Genomic DNA, 15,714 nt, shown 5'->3' with positions numbered 1-15,714 from the left:
GCGCACACCCCGGCGTCCACGACCCGGCCCGGGGGACCCAGAGCCGAGACCACACGCAGCCCCGCAGCTGCTCGCATTTGTCTCCCCGTCCGCCCCAACGGACAGCTGCTTTGAATTTGAGCTCCTGGAGTCCCGCGGCCGGGGAACCTGGGCACCCCACCGCACCCCAATTCTAGGGAACCTTTCAGGTGCGCCCCCTCGGGGGCATCAAGATCTGTCCTCCGATCCCTCAAGGGTCCTGAGGAGGAGCCGGGCTCTGATGCAGGGGGCAGTCCCCTGGTTCCCTAACCGTCCCCCCGATCCCCAGGCGTCTGCGATCCGGAGATGAGTTTGAACCCGCTGGGTGCCCGCCCTGCAGCTCCGGGCCAGGAGCGGGCGCGCGCCGCGGGGTCACCCCGCCCCGGGAACCAGAGTCCTGGGGAGCCGCAAAGAGGATGGGAGGAGGGAGCCCCCACTTCCTCAGCCCTCGGGGTCCCCCCCACACCCCGCCATTCCCCAACCCCAAAGGTAACTCTGGAGAAGAAAAGTCCGAGTGTGGCCCGGAGCTAGGCGCGGGGGGGGGGCGTGTCCGACGTCCACGCGCACCCGCGGCGGGGGAACGGGGGGGCAGGCGCGATCTGGGGTCTCCGGGACCCCCCGCCGCACGCCCCGGCGGCACAGCCCCACCCCCCCACACCCCGAGGCCACCCGGGCCAAGACCAGGCCAGGGGAGGACGTGGGGAGGGAGCGCGAGCGGGGAGGGGGCCCAGCCCAAACTTTCGCGGACCATCTCGGGGTGTGGCGGGAGGGGCGTCCGCGCGAGCAGCGGGAGACGATCCCGCCGGGCGGCCGGGCGGCGCGCACGGGGGCGGCCTCGCGCCCCTCCCCGCGTCGGGACCAGAGTGGGCGACCGCGGCTGCAGCCCGAGCGCCGGGCTGGGCTGGAGCCCGAGAGGAGGACTGGGAGAGGAGGAAGCTTCCAGGCGCTTCGGGCGGGGAGAAAGGACACCTGACGTCCCGGCCTCGCCCCCCCCCCCGTGCCCTGGGGCGGGCGCCGCGGCTGCGCGCAGCCCCCTCGGGACGAAGCGAGCGCAGCCTGGAGAAGTGGAGCTCGAAGAAAACCCAGACCCAAGGGCAAGCCGCCCGAGCCGGGGGGGGGGGGGTGCGGGGCGCGCGTGCGGACGCCCCCCGCGGTAGCCGCGACGGGGATGCGGCGCGCGGCCCCGGGACGGTCCCGGCTGGGGGAAGTCCGGAGCGGGGCGGCGCGGCGCTGACCGGAGGGGTGGGGTGGGGGGTGAGGGGGTGTGCCCGGGCCCCGCCCGTCTCCGCCCCTCCCGCGCCCGCCCTGCGCCCCTCCCCTCCCGCCCCTCCCCTCCCTCCCCGCGCCGGCGGCGGCGGCCGCGGCGGCGCATCCAGGGGCGGCGCGGAGCCGAGCGGCTTCTCGCAGCCGCCAGTGCCCGGAGCTCCGCGGCGGCTCGGGGGTTCCCTTCGCCGCGGTCACGCGGCTGCTTCTCCCCGGCGGCGGATGGCGATCCTCCGGCCCGATCCTTGGGCTTAACGGGGAAACTTTACCGCGGCGTCTCCCCCCGCCCGCCCCACTCCACGCCCCTTGGAGGAACGGATCAAAAGTTGGGCGAACTGGTGCGGCGCGCGCCGCGAGGGCGCGGGGCCGGCGTCCGCCGCGGTGTCCGGCCGCGCCATGGGCACCAACATAGTTTACGAGTGGCTGAGAGCGCTCCAGCTCGCGCAGTACGCCGAGTCCTTTGTGGATAACGGCTATGATGACCTGGAGGTGTGCAAACAGATCGGGGACCCGGACCTGGACGCCATCGGGGTGCTGGCGCCCGCGCACCGCCGCCGCATCCTGGAGGCGGTGCGCCGGCTGCGGGAGCAGGACGCGGCGGCCGCCGGCCTCTACTTCACCCTGGAGCCGCAGCCCGCGCCGCCCGCGCCGCCCGCCGACGCCGCGGCCCCCGGCCGCCGGGGGGAGCCGTGCGGCGGCCCCGGCCCGGGCACGCGCGGGGACCCACGGGGCCAGACGACCGCCCCCCGCAGCCGCGAGTTGGTGAGCTACCCCAAGCTGAAGCTGAAGATCATGATCCGGGATAAGCTGGTGCGCGACGGCATCCACCTGAGCAAGCCCCCGTACTCCCGCAAGGTAAGGGGCGGCGGGGCGCGGTGCGGGCGCGGGGCGCGCGGCGCGCGGCGCGGGCGGCCTCGGCGGGGCGCGGCGGCCGGTTCCAGGGCAAGGCTGGGAGACTGGGATGTTTGGGATTGCTGGAACACTCTTCTGCGCGCTTTCCCTCTCTCCCTCTCTCCCCTCATTCCCTCCCTCTCCTTCCTTCCTTCCTTCCTTCCTTCCTTCCTTCCTTCCTTCCTTCCTTCCTTCTTTCCTTCCTTCTTTCCTTCCTTCCTTCCCTCCCTCCCTCCCTCCTTCCTTCCTGGTGTCACCCGTGGTTGGTAAGACAAGCCCCTGCGCCCCGATGTGAACTTACAACCAGGACCAAGGCGCCTGTGGTATCAGGGGCTCACCTCTCAGGACCTGGGCTGGAGGTGCTGGTCCTTCTGGCACATTCCAAAGGCCTCTCTGGAATAATAGTGTTTGGGTTGAGGGGGAACCCCCCCCCCCAAAAAAAAGCAAAGGTTAATACAGACATGGTGTTTGGCATTCCGATTCTGCTGTCTCAACTGTCTCTGCTTGGAGTTTGGGTGTGTGATCTGGAAAGAGGAGGGCGAGAATCGAGCCCGGTTGCTCTTCATTCCATCTGGCTGAGTTCTCGGCCGTGCCGTGGAGTTGAGAGCTGTCCCGGTAACGGGCAACATCCCGTGAGGGCACAGTGAACGCAACCCCATCCACGCGAGCGCGCGCGCGCGCACCCAGCAGAGACACATTCCTGGTGAGGGGCCGGAGGGCTGGCGCCGGCAGCCAGCGCGGGGCGCAACTTGGGGAGGAGGCGCGCGGTGGTTTCCCATCCCGATGAAAGAAAGTAGGTATGATGGTGACTTTGGAAACTCCAGGTGGAGCTGCAAACGAGAGGGAGGACAGAGGACAAGAAAGTGACTTTTTTCTGAAAGAGGAAAAATTCTCCCTCCATGGCAGAAGCTGGAAAGTTCTGGAAGCCTGGTGATGAGAGCTGGAGTGTGGAGTGGGTTTGGAATGTTAAGAGGGAAAATGCCAGAGCTCTCCGTGGGTTTTAGGTAGGCAAAGGGGGGGAGAGGGAGAAGGAGAGGGAGAGAGGCAGGGAGGGAGGGAGGGAGGAAGGGAGGAGAAAGAGAGTACCAGCCAGCCCAGGTAACCTTGGGGTGGCAGCCAGTGTAAGGGAGGAGGGGTAGCAGGGCTGATCTAAGTGTTATGTGGTGTCTTTCACCCCCGAGTTGCTTTGTAGTCATAAGCGAAGGTCATGATGCCTAGCTTGAAGGAAGTTCAGGAGAGAGAGCTTTATGGGAAGTGGATGGGAGCAAAGGCTTTCATATCCACCCCTTATCCAGCAGGTCAGGAAGCAGTGTTTGAGCATACAAATGGACTTTGTAAAGAGAACAGGTTGGGAAGATGGGTGGCCTCACGCTCACCATGGGTTCCAGTTACCTGCGCCCACAGCACCATGGGTGGGTTGCTAAAAGGGGAGAGGACCCGACAGAGTTGCTTGTGCAGTTAGCATAACCCGTGGATCACAGACTTAGTACTGGACCCATGGAGCCAGGCGCCTGTTTGTTTATTCTATGCTAGGAGGGCCTGGTGGATTAGCTGAAGGGAGGAGAGTATCTGAGCACCTAGAAAGGACCCGGTTCAAGTCTGGCCCAAACAGGGAGGCTGAGAGCCAGGTGTGTGACTAGGGCTGTGGAATTCGTGTTCTGGAACATGGCAGTGCTGATAGGAGCAGAGAAGCTGCAAAGGCTGAGTGCCGGAGGTAAGCTGTTAGCATGAAGGAATGCCTCTTGATTCGGTTTTGTACAAAGTAACCAGACTTTGCCCAGCACTTGAAGATAAGCAGAGTCTGTATGTTGGCTTTGAACTGTGGGCTCCTGTTTAGATCAATGAGTATTGCAGTTTTGTAAGTCAGATTGTATATGAAAAAAAAAACAATAAAACCCCAGTAAACCCTCAAACTTGTATTATACTCCTTGCTTTTTGTGCAAAGAATTGTTGGAGTTGACTTTGTTCATTTATTTAACTGTGAAGCTCAGACTGGCCTCAAATTTGTAATCCTTTTGCCTTAGCCTCCTAAATGCAGAGCTAATAGGCACATGGTAACATGCCTGGTTTTCAACTTTCCTTTCATCTGAATCCTATACTAATAATGTGTGAGAAGAGATGCCCCAGTTCATCCTCTGTCTATATTTAACATGCCTTTTCCAACTAAAGGAAGAATACATTGGGTGCACAAGTGTACTTATTACTTCCTTCATAGATGATCCAGTGGGGGACCCCCAAAATTAGAACTGACCAATTTTTATCATGAGAAACAGTAATACACACACGCGGATGTGGGATTTTTAATTAATGTACACGCACCTGAACATATAAGCATCAAGTAGCTGATCACGTTCATTTGAAATTTGTTGCTTAGACATAAATTGGCTCTCAAGTGTTGGATTCTGAGGGATTTAGAATTTTTCTTTTTTCTGATACAACTCATTCCCTCAAGAACAGTGTTGAGAGCTTTTCATTAAAGTGTGACGCACATTGTAAGTTTCCCACCATCCTTGCTTCTGTATCATTTGATCATGTACATACGTGCACTTGGAGGTCTGCTCACTAGATAGCTTCAACCTTCTTTATAGACTGTGTTAGGAATCCCTTTGAGTTTGTGCGTTGGTAAGGATATTAGAGGGTTTGCCATTGGATCAACCAAAGATCATCAAGATGGGTGTAGTGAGTCTTTTGCAAAGGAGTATTCATTCAGCTGAAGCACTTCTCCAAGAATCACCTGAAAAGACTGTAGGACCTGCTTTCATAACAGTGAAGAAGGTATCCTGGCTTAAGTATCAGCAAGTTGAAAAGGCAGGTAAAAGCCAGGCACTGGTCTCACACCTGTAATCCTAGCTACTCAGGAGGCTAAGATCTGAGGATCCTGGTTCAAAGCCAGCTAGGGCAAAAAGTCCCTGTGAGGCTCTTATCTCCAATTAACCACTTAAGAAAAAGAAACAAACTGAGGGGCTGGGAATGTGTCTCAGTGGTAGAGTGCTCGCCTAGCATGCACAAAGCCCTGGGTTCAGTTCCTTAGTACCACATACACAGAAAAAGCCAGAAGTGGTGCTGTGGTTCAAGTGGTACAGCAAAAACTCAGGGATAGTGCCCAGGCCCTGAGTTCAAGCCCTAGGACTGGCAAAAAGAAACATGAAAAACAAAAACAAAACCAGAAGTGGAAATTTAGCTCAAATGAGAGAGAGCACTAGCCTTACAAAGAGACTCAGGAGTGTCCAGGCCCTGAGTTCAAGCCCCACAACCAACCAAAAACAAACGCTGGTAACAAGTAAGCTCCTCCTTGTTTTCCAAAGGAAGACTGTACTTTTGGAAAACCATGAGCTTGGAAAGAGCCCCAGGCTTGAGACCAGAGGACGTTGGGTGAGTTTAGGACTCCTTGAATGTGCTTGGCTTCCATGACCTTATGATTTCTATGTTTGTGACATGGAGGGTTTCTTTTTATAAGCCTTAACTCCGCCCCTCAGTGCTATGCTTTCATTGGGGCTCCAGTTACGGTGGGAGGCGACGCAGATGGATGGATATCCTGCTTTCAGAGATCTCAGGGTGGGCAGGGAAGACATTAAATACGATGAGCAACAGTATGACATGTGGTGATAGCTTTGGGAAGCCTACGATACCCAGCTCAGGCGCATCCATCTTGGAGGAGGGGATGTGGGGGAGTGGCGTGCTGGAGGCCGCTGGAACCAGTGATGTTTCACAGAGGGGAGATGCATCAGCACATCAGATAGGGATCAGGTGGAGCAGGAATGGAAACAGATGGGTGGGGAGCAGCAGTTGCACCACAGAGGACCCTGGCAATGGCGGACATAGCAGTAGAGACAGGACACACACCATCAAAGAAAGACAGGACACCATCAAAGAAAGGATGGTTTGTGTGTAAGGCTGTGAACATACGTATATGCTCCTAAGAAACTTAAGAACCACGCACCTGGACCAAGTGGGAAATAGGGCCCAGGTGAGGGCAGGACCGTAGCTTCCTTCAGGTGGATGAGCGCTCCTTTGCCATGGTCGAGGGAAGGGAGCAGGGGGACACCTTATATCACTGGCGAGTGACATTAAAAAGCTGTTTCTCTGACCAAATAATACAAGTGAGGATGAAAGGGAAAGTTGGATTAATGTGTTGATAGAAGATGCTTATAATTGTACCCAAATATAATCAGGGCCTGATAAATTGGGTAGGATTAAATATAATCACACACAGAGAAGAGTACCCTCACCATACATATAGTTGTAAGTTGTAAGGCGGGTAATGGGCGATGTTTTCTTGAGTTCCGTGGAGTGTTGGTAATGCGTGTGACTGGGTTAGCGCAGGTAAGGAGTAGCATTGTAAAGGTGCAGGTTGGGGCCTTGGGTAGGTAGCAGGTGGGATAGGCATTTAACCTTCTTCCCTGAAAAATATCTCCTTGCTCATCAACCAGTAGAAAGTATTTGAGTGAGTAAAACCTCACTGGACCATGCTGCATGAGGGTTAATCTCATTCGCACTGTAGTGCGAATTGAATTAATTAGCAGGACTCCGTGGTAATGAGGTCTCTGTGGATGTGCTGGAGAGGGCTGGCCGAGGATGGAGGAATCTGGAGAGACTGAGGTGGTGGGAAGGCTTCCATGTGGGGAACATACAGAAGAAGTACTTAGAAAAGAAGGAGAGATTGGCAAAGTTACTTTTCAGGTCTTTTGGAATTTTTGCCTGGGGTCTTGACAGGAGCTGAAATGGCAATAGTATTCCTTCCAAGAATTCCTTCTTCTGGGCAAAGCTAGTAGACTTCAGTTTTTCTAACTTAATAGTTTGAACTATCCTCTACAAGTTCCTTTTCACCATTTTTTAAAGTTAAGATAAGTGGATCCATCATCCATACATCCATCCATGAGCATGTGTTCTTAGGTTTGCAGAGATCTGGAAAGACATAGTCTTTGTTTGTATGTGAAAGGTTTAATCTATCACCTGACATATAGTAAGTGTGCCATATCTCAGTCAAAGGTTACTTCTATCAACATCAAGGGTTGAAGAAGTTTGTATTTCTGTTTATTACAACTGGTATAAAAAGGTCAACTGGTAGAAACTTGGAGACAGTTTAATGATGAACCCCCTCCCCCTCCACAAATATGTGTATCCCTTAAGTGTTATTGAAGAAGGACTGGAAATTCAAATATTGGTCTTACAGAACATTTAGAAGAAGACCAAGCCAGGAGGAGGACGAGGCTAGAGAGTTACTAAGGACACACAATGTGAGGAGTTGCTCATTCTCCACAACCAATACCAAAATCAGTTCTTTCTCATGGATAGCTAACTCTGGGTAACTTGAAGTCCCGCAGTATGTGTTTCCCTGTTTTCTTACACAGGGTTGGTATTAGTTTCCTACACTTAAGTAAACATGGTTTCTTTGAAGTGTCGCAGTTCCTGGACTTCATCCCGGTGAGAACAGTTCTGTGCATGAGTAATCTGCCCTTCTGTGGATGCTGTCATGTAGCAGTTACAAGCACAGGCTCCGAACCAGACTGCAGAGTTCAAGGCCCAGCTTCCTTCCATGCTGGCCTGTCTTTCACTCCCCTGTGAAGAAAAGGCAGCACTTGGGACTACCTCATAGGCTTGTTATGGAGGTAGGATGAGCTCATGCCTTGAGCTCATGAATTTACTAGATAAAAATTTACATCAGTTGTCTAGAGCTGCCCCAACAAGAACCACACATGGAGTGTTTAAAACAACAGAAGTGTGTTCTCTCACAGTTCTTCTGGAGGCTTCAAGTCCAAGGTTAAGGTGTTGGCTTTGCTCTCAAATCCTAAGGGAAGGCATTGTAATTCAAGCACAGGAGCTTGCCAAAGGCCCCGGGCAGCTTCCTGATGTGCTGCTACCACCCCAGCCACCGTTGGATCTGCTGGCCTATTTGGCTCAGGTGGCAGAGTGGCTTGCGCCACATTCTGGATTTGTTCTGGACTTGTGTGCTGTTCTGGCTCCACTCGAATCCATAGCAGCTTCTCCGGTCCCGTAGTAAATGGGCCTGAATCAGCTCACTTAGAGGGGGGTGTGTTAGCCTCCACATCCAAAGAGACACCTTACGCTTTATGCTGCCGTCTTGTTGTAGAAGAAGGCCAAAGACACCTTGTGCCCCCACATCACATCACGCCCTACCCCTCACGACAGCACTAGACCTCTGGAGATCCACTGAAGCAGATCTCTGAATTTTGTCAGATTATTTCCCACCTTTTGATATGCAGATGCCTTACCGCTGGGTGTAGTCACACATCTTTCTCATGCTGTAACATCACCAATAGGATGGGCAGTTGTCTATAAACGAGGTCTCGGTGGAAAAGAAAGGTGACCAGGATCCCTATGGATTAAATTGTGACAGAGCTGGAGCTTGATACATTCCTGAGGTCAGACAGCCAGGGTCTATGCTGGCTGATGGGCCTGAAGCAAAGTGTTTCTGGTGTATTCGTTAGCCAAATACTCTGACCCATGCTAAGTGCTGGCCTTGGTTAGTTCTTGCTTCCTTGAACTGAGATTTCCTGGGGTAAAGCAGTATATACATATAAACTATATGTATGTACTGTATCTGATATACTCATATGGTATGTATAATGTAATATATATAGTATACTTATGTAGTACATATATATGTAGATATATGTAGGTATAATATATAATATATAGCTATATAATACATAATATATACATATGTATAATACTGAGTAATACTCATGAGCAGTATACTTATATACTATGACTACTCATATAGTATATATATGTGTATATTATATAATATGATACATATACTATACTCATATAGTATATGAGTATTAGATGGATTCTTGTTTACTGTATAGTATATGAATATAGTATATATGTCACGTATATAATATATTACATATAATATGTATATATTATAGCATGTATACTGTATCTAATAGATATATTCTGAGTATGCATATATACTATATATATATACTATATAGGTGTATATAGTATATATTCTACTATGTGAGTAGAGTATAGCTGTTAGATACAGCTGAATACAGAAGAGCTGTCTAGAAGACAACCTGTAAATCCAAGTCTCCACTCAGGATGAGATGGATATTTAGTAATAAATGTATTGTGGTGCATTGTACAAATAATACCCATCCATTTCTATGTACTAAGTATGCAATAGTGAAAATGATTTTTTATTTTTTTTTGCCAGTCCTGGGGCTTGAACTCAGGGCCTGGACGCTGTCCTCTACTTCTCTGCTCAAGGCTAGAGCGCTCTATCACTTGAGCCACAGCTCCACTTCTGGCTTTTTCTGAGAAGTTCATTAGAGATAAGAATCTCTAATAGAAGCACTTTCCTGTCTAGGTGGGTTTTGAAATGGCTTTTTAAAATAAGCATTTAAAAGTTTAGATATTCAAATTTAGAATGTCACCTTTCAAACAGTCACGAGGAAGTCTGCAGTGCCGCGGCCGCTCCGTGTGTCTGGAACACGTGCCTGCCAGCGCTTTCTTCTGTTATCTTCAGTGGCATTACGCCTTGTCAGGCGGTCTGCTTTGAACACCCAAAGGCATTGGGAATCAAACCAGGCAATCCTCTGCATTGACATTTGGGGCTGGGCTTATGACTCATCGTGGTAGAGCCCCTGCCTGCTGGCAAGCACAAGGCTCTGGGTTCAAACCCCAGTACTGCAAAACAAATGAGAAAGAACAGCTTTCAGTAAAGTGTGCAAATGTGACTTGCAAGCTGGTTTTTAGAGTTACAATATTTCTAACCCATTCCCTGCTTTCCAGCCCTTTGAGAAATACCTTGTGTATGTATCCTTGTGTATGACCAGGCGGCAGCGTTCCCCAGTACTGTGGGAGGAGTGGGCCTGATGGCAGAGACCCCAGGAAGCTGCATGGCGTCTGGGCTGCTGGAATGCAGGGATGGTTTTACGGCGCCGTGGGCTTGTTGGAATGCAGGGATGGTTTTGCGGAGACTTGGCCATTGCTTCTCCTGCTGTTCCTCTTGCCTACATTGTCATGTCAGGTCTTAAAGGGCTAATAGTTGAACTCACCCTTCCTTCCTCACTCTCCAGAGAAAGATAAGATGTTAAGGCAGTGGTACAGCCTTAGGTCTGCCTTCTCCCAAGAGACAGGAGACATCACTCTCCTCTTGGGTAGTGAGGCCCACCATGAGCCCACCCCCACCCCCCCAAAAGAGAAGGAAGGCTTGTTGATACAAATGTAATTCTTTTCAGGCTTCCATTCTTGTCTGCCAGCAGGGTGTTCTGAAGAGCATTTTCCTGAAGAAAAGTGAGCTAGTTGACTCGGACTCTATGGGAGCTGCTGCTTGAGATAAACAAGAGCCAAATGGAAGAACCTTGTCCATGCTGAAGGAAAAGAGACAGGAATGGGGAAGCTCCTAGTCTTAAAGCCATACTCTGATGTGTACTTAGAAGCAGCACTGAGTCCTTGACTTAGCTTTCTTTCTAATAGGATTGGGGTGCCATGATTGTCATAGTTACTTTGTGTTTCATGAAAGAACAGAATTTCAGATCAGCCACTGATGTGGACTTGGAAAGGCCCAAGAAGAAAGAGAATCCTTGTTTTTAGTCAATATAAAAACTATTAAGGGCCAATAACTGTGGATCATGCCAAGAGGCATTAAGCATACAATCTGTCTTACATAAAGACTAAGTGACATCTAATAGTTTAAAGAGATTTCATTACTGCTTCTAATTGAAATAAATGGTCTGAGGATCTCTTAACAAGCTTACTGTTACATTTCCATAAAGTTAGAAATACAAACAAAATAAGACCAATTCCATTAGGACACATGTGCGAAAAGTAAGAAAAATAATTAGTGTATGTTCTCTATTTGCCAATGTCATGATTAAGAGGACAGACAATTTGTAAGTTATTCACCAAGAAGATAGTAAGAGTAGAAGGGTAGCTACTGAGTTAGCTGATCAGAATGTATGATTATATAAACCCTGCCTCCACTTGAGACAGGATGTTATCCAGGCTGACCTCCAGTCAGGCTCCTCCTGAGGGCTGATAGCATGGGTGGCCATGTCCGGTTGGTTACAATTATTTAAATAATAGCTAAGCACACTAGTTTCTTGATTCTTCTTTAATTTTCAAGCAAGTAAGCATTTAGAGAAGGAATACAATTCAGTTTCTAAAGTATGCAAATTTACTTAAAAAAGTATTTTACCTCAATTAGGGAGTAGATTTGCACTTACACTGAACCATTATACTTTGCAGTTTATATTCTGTTTTAAATCTTTTTGAGGGGAATTAACATTTAAACTATTTTTAAAGTTTTCTTTTTTTTTTTGCAGAGGAGTTGCAGTTACATAAGTCAGGTAAAGAGTACATTTCCTTTTGGACAATGCCACCCCTTCCCTGGCTCCCTCCCGATTTCTCCCCCCCCATCCCCCACCCACAAGTTGTATAGTTCATTTTCAACTTAGTGTCCAGTGAGTACCACTGCTGCATTTGTTTACTCTTAGTCCCACCATCTCTCCGTTCAAACTTTTTAACCCAAGTGAAAACTGCAAGTGGACACACAAGAATCAAATCACTAAAGCAACTCAAGTGTTGTTTCTGCCTTTTTACAAATGATAAGGTTTGTTTTAAATGGAGAGGGGGTTCCTGAGGAAGGTATGACTGCTTGTGACCCGATGTGTTAAGTTCGGGACCAACTGTAGACAAGGAGTCTGGATGAACTTTTGTGTAGATTACACTGTTCATTAAGCAATAGATACAGTTGGATGCTGGTAGCTTACTCATGAGCTACTTAGGAGGCTGAGATATGAGGATCATGGTCCAATGTGGGCAGGAATGTCTGTCTCCAATTAACCAGTAAAAAGTCAGAAGTGGAGGTGTGGCTCAAGGGGTAGAGTGCTGGCCTTGACTGGAAGAAGCCAAGTGAGAGCACAAAACCCTCAGTTCAAGACCCAGTACTGATATGTACATACAAAAAAAATCAGTAAAAAGTGATGCTTGATTCCATAGACTATCAAAACTCAATAGTAACTGCAGTAATTATTGAGGCTAGCAATAAGTGTCTTTATCAGCGTCTTATCATTTTTATTGTTTAGTATTACTGGCAGCGTGTTTTATTTTGCTCTCAAGGAACCCTTTGTTGTCTGCCACTAGGGTTAGTTTTCCTTTGTTTGTGCAAGAGATAAAGACATATCCTCATTTTAAGAGGACTTTTTCCTTCTGTAAAAACCTTGCCCACCTTTTTCTCACAGAATGGTAGCGTGAGTTAAATGGTATAATATATATGAGGTTGCTTTGTCAACTCTTGAAGAGCTTTCCAGATGTAAGGTGTTCTGATGGATAGCAAATAAATCTTTACACTTATAACATAATTTTTCAAAGCATTTCAGTTGAAAAGCATAGACATTGAACTGGAGTATATGATCAAGAGAAATTTTCAGTGGTCTGTATTAAAATTTCTACTATCACACCGTATTTCTTCAAAAGCCATTTATGTGTCAGAACATCTGTTTTGTGCAGATGTTCACGCTGGTGTGATACCGTATGTGGATAAGGGAAGGCTATTCCTGTGTCATCAGGTATCTTTTGAAAAATGGTTTGCCTTTGCTTTATTAAGATATAATTGACACATGTAAAAATTGCATATATTTATACCAGGGAGTGTAATGTGTTGATATATGTATTCGTTGTGAAATGATTCAATCAGGATAATTAACTTATCCATCACCTCCCGTTATTTATCATATTTTCGTGGGGGCAAACATTAACATCTAACCTTGGCAATATTCAAGTATACAATACATCAATATTGACTATAATCACTGCTGGAAAATGGATCCTTAGATTTATTCAACCTGCCTAATTGAAACTTTATACCCTTTAGCCAACATTACGCCCCACTTGAATAATGATTTTAATGCTAAGACATATTCTGTCTTGGGTTAATCAGAATTAATTTGAGCATTCCCTTACTGAATTGAACGCTTACCCATATTATTATTGATCATTATAGTTTTTATTATTTGAAAATATAATTTCTGAGAAATGACATTATATTTATAGTTCTTCGACTTACCAGTTCATATAATTTTATTTTTTATTGTTTGTTTTTATTTTTATTTAGTTTTTGGGTGGTACTAGGATTTGAATTCAGAGCCTCATGAATGCTAAGCTGGTCTACTTTGCTGGTGGTATACCAGTTGAGGTATGCCTCCAGCCTGGCTTTTTGCTGGTTACATTGGAAATAGAGTCTCATGGGCTTTTCTTCCTGGGATACCTTCAAACAGAAATCTTCCAGATTTTAGCTTCTTGGTGTAGCTAGGATTAAAAGAGGGAGCTGTTGGCACCTGACTTGTTTGTATTTTTGTTTTAAATAATTATGTATTATCTGTTCATGCTAGCTCCTTCCTTCCTCCCTCCCTCCTTCCCTTCCTTCCTTCCTTCCTTCCTTCCTTCCTTCCTTCCTTCCTTCCTTCCTTCCTTCCTTCCTTCCTTCCTTCCTTCCTTCCTCGCCCCTTCCTTCCTCCCTGTCCCTCTCTCTCCTTTATGGCATTATCAGTCTTTATTTTTATGCTCCTTTCTTATTTTAGTCCCTACTGCTCTTATATAAGCTCCACGTTCTTTGCACATGTCCTTTAGGTGTTTGGGGATAGTAGTCTTTTTTTAAAATAGAATTTGTAAAGATTCCCATACCCCGGTCCCCCCAAACCCCAGTATGTTTTTTAGTTGAGAACTTTCTGTGTTGCCTATTGGTAGCTCACCTGAAATCCTAGCTTCTCAGGAGGCTCAGATTTGAGGATCATGGTTCTAAGCCAGCCCAGACAGCATAGTTCATGGGACTCTTATTTCCAATTAATCACCAGAAAGCCAGAAGTGGAGCTGTGACTCAAGTGGTAGAACTCCATCCTTGAGTGGAAAAAGCTAAGGGACAGTGCCTAGGTCTTGAGTTAAAGCCTAGTGTACTCTCTCTCTCTCTCTCTCTCTCTCTCTCTCTCTCTCTCTCTCTCTCTCTCTCTCACTTTTATGGTATTTTTTGGATGCCTGCAAATTTAAAAGTTTTTTTGTTATTTTTTATCAATAATGTTAAAACTATTCTAAGATGGAGGAATGTAGATGGTAGAGACACAAAATCTTTTTTCACTTTTTTTTTTGACAAGTGTTTTCTATCTCAAATCACCTCATTTATACAATGGGTATAACATGAACTACTAGTTAAGGTTATGGTGGTCAATCAAGGAAGCATTACATGGAAAGGTCCTGGTAAAATACTGCATGTCTTCTCACCATTCATCAGATCTAGTTAATGTTTATGGAATTTTACCCAGCTTAATGATTATACAGCTGTCTTCAGTATGAATTCCTGCCTTAAATTATTTATTCATTTCCATGCTATTTTATTGATGCGTATATGTTCATTTCCTAATTTTGAAAAAAAAAACCTCTGGCAAAACAGCAGCTTCTTTGCCTGTTAGAATAGTTGACAATATTTGGCTGAATTTGCTCTTTGTCTTTTAGATTTTCCTTTTAAAAAGAGAAGAAAAAAATCGATGTCTGATTTTTTTGGCTTTTCTCTCCTTCTAAATCCTTATTCAAGTCCATGATTCATTAGGGTTTATCTCTATTCTCTCTTCTTTTGGTTTCTTTCTTTTTTAAAAAAAATTATTCTCTAATATGTCTGAAATTTATTTTGGCATAAAATATAATATAAAACTCCAGGGTTACACATAATTACATACCTAGTCATTTTGTCTCCCATTTTGCAGAAATTATAGCTCTTGTTTCTTAGTTCTGGTGTAACTGCATTGGCTAGAATTTGTAGAGCAGTGCTAAACAGTAATTATAATTAGGCATTCTTTTCCTATTTCAAACTTCAATGGCAATACTGCAATGTCTGCTGTCATTGTGTTATTGGCTTTCAGGTTAGGTTTGCCATCATGGTATTAAGATTACATCCCTCTGAGCACTGGTGGCATATGTCTATAATCCCAGCTATTCAGGAAGTTGAGATTTGAGGGTCATGGTTTGAAACCAGCCTGGGCAGAAACGTCCACATGGATTCTTATCTCCAGTTAACCATCAAAATGCTCAACTGAGGACGTGGCTTGAGTGCTAGAGATTTAGCCTGAATGAGGGTGCTGTGTTCTACACACACACACACACACACAGACAGACACACACACACAGACACACACACACACACACACACACACACACACACACACACCCTTTTCTAATTTTATAAGAGGTTTTGTTGGAATTCTGAGAGGTACACTGGGTGTGACTGCAGGATCTTGAGCTCTCATTCAGCTCTTTAGCTCACAGCTGGTACTCTACCACTTGAGCCACATCTCCAGTCTATTTTAAATAACAATAGTTTTTTTTTTCTTACTGAGCCTTACACATACTGAGGTGTATGACCCTCGTTGATTTCCTAATGTCAGTCATTCCTCCATAGCTTTGATGAAGTAAAACACGAAGTGATGAGATGGGGAATTTATGATAACATCATTCCCAGATCCTTATTACATTCTTTAGATTGTGCCTGTTCTTTCATGAATGCAGTTTGACATCCACCTT

The 15,714-nt window shown here is 47.2% G+C and overlaps 1 protein-coding gene across 3 annotated transcripts in view; it reads left to right on the top strand.

Annotated features, from left to right (window-relative positions):
• Window positions 1-1,567: 1,567 nt before the first annotated feature.
• The window catches only part of LOC138819300 (sterile alpha motif domain-containing protein 5), an 826,789-nt gene continuing 812,642 nt past the window's right edge, over window positions 1,568-15,714 (top strand). For all 3 annotated transcript variants that reach the window (XM_070010736.1, XM_070010734.1, XM_070010739.1), the window contains exon 1: window positions 1,568-2,136. In XM_070010736.1, the coding sequence (XP_069866837.1) occupies window positions 1,678-2,136 (459 nt within the window). In that variant the 5' untranslated portion in view covers window positions 1,568-1,677. The remainder of the gene's footprint in view (window positions 2,137-15,714) is intronic.

Source organism: Dipodomys merriami, unplaced genomic scaffold (assembly GCF_024711535.1).
Source record: "Dipodomys merriami isolate MVZ:Mamm:240054 unplaced genomic scaffold, mDipMer1.0.p SCAF_8, whole genome shotgun sequence".
NCBI lineage: Eukaryota > Metazoa > Chordata > Mammalia > Rodentia > Heteromyidae > Dipodomys > Dipodomys merriami.
Note: the sequence above shows the minus strand (reverse complement) of the source record. Positions and strands in the feature narration are given on the sequence as shown.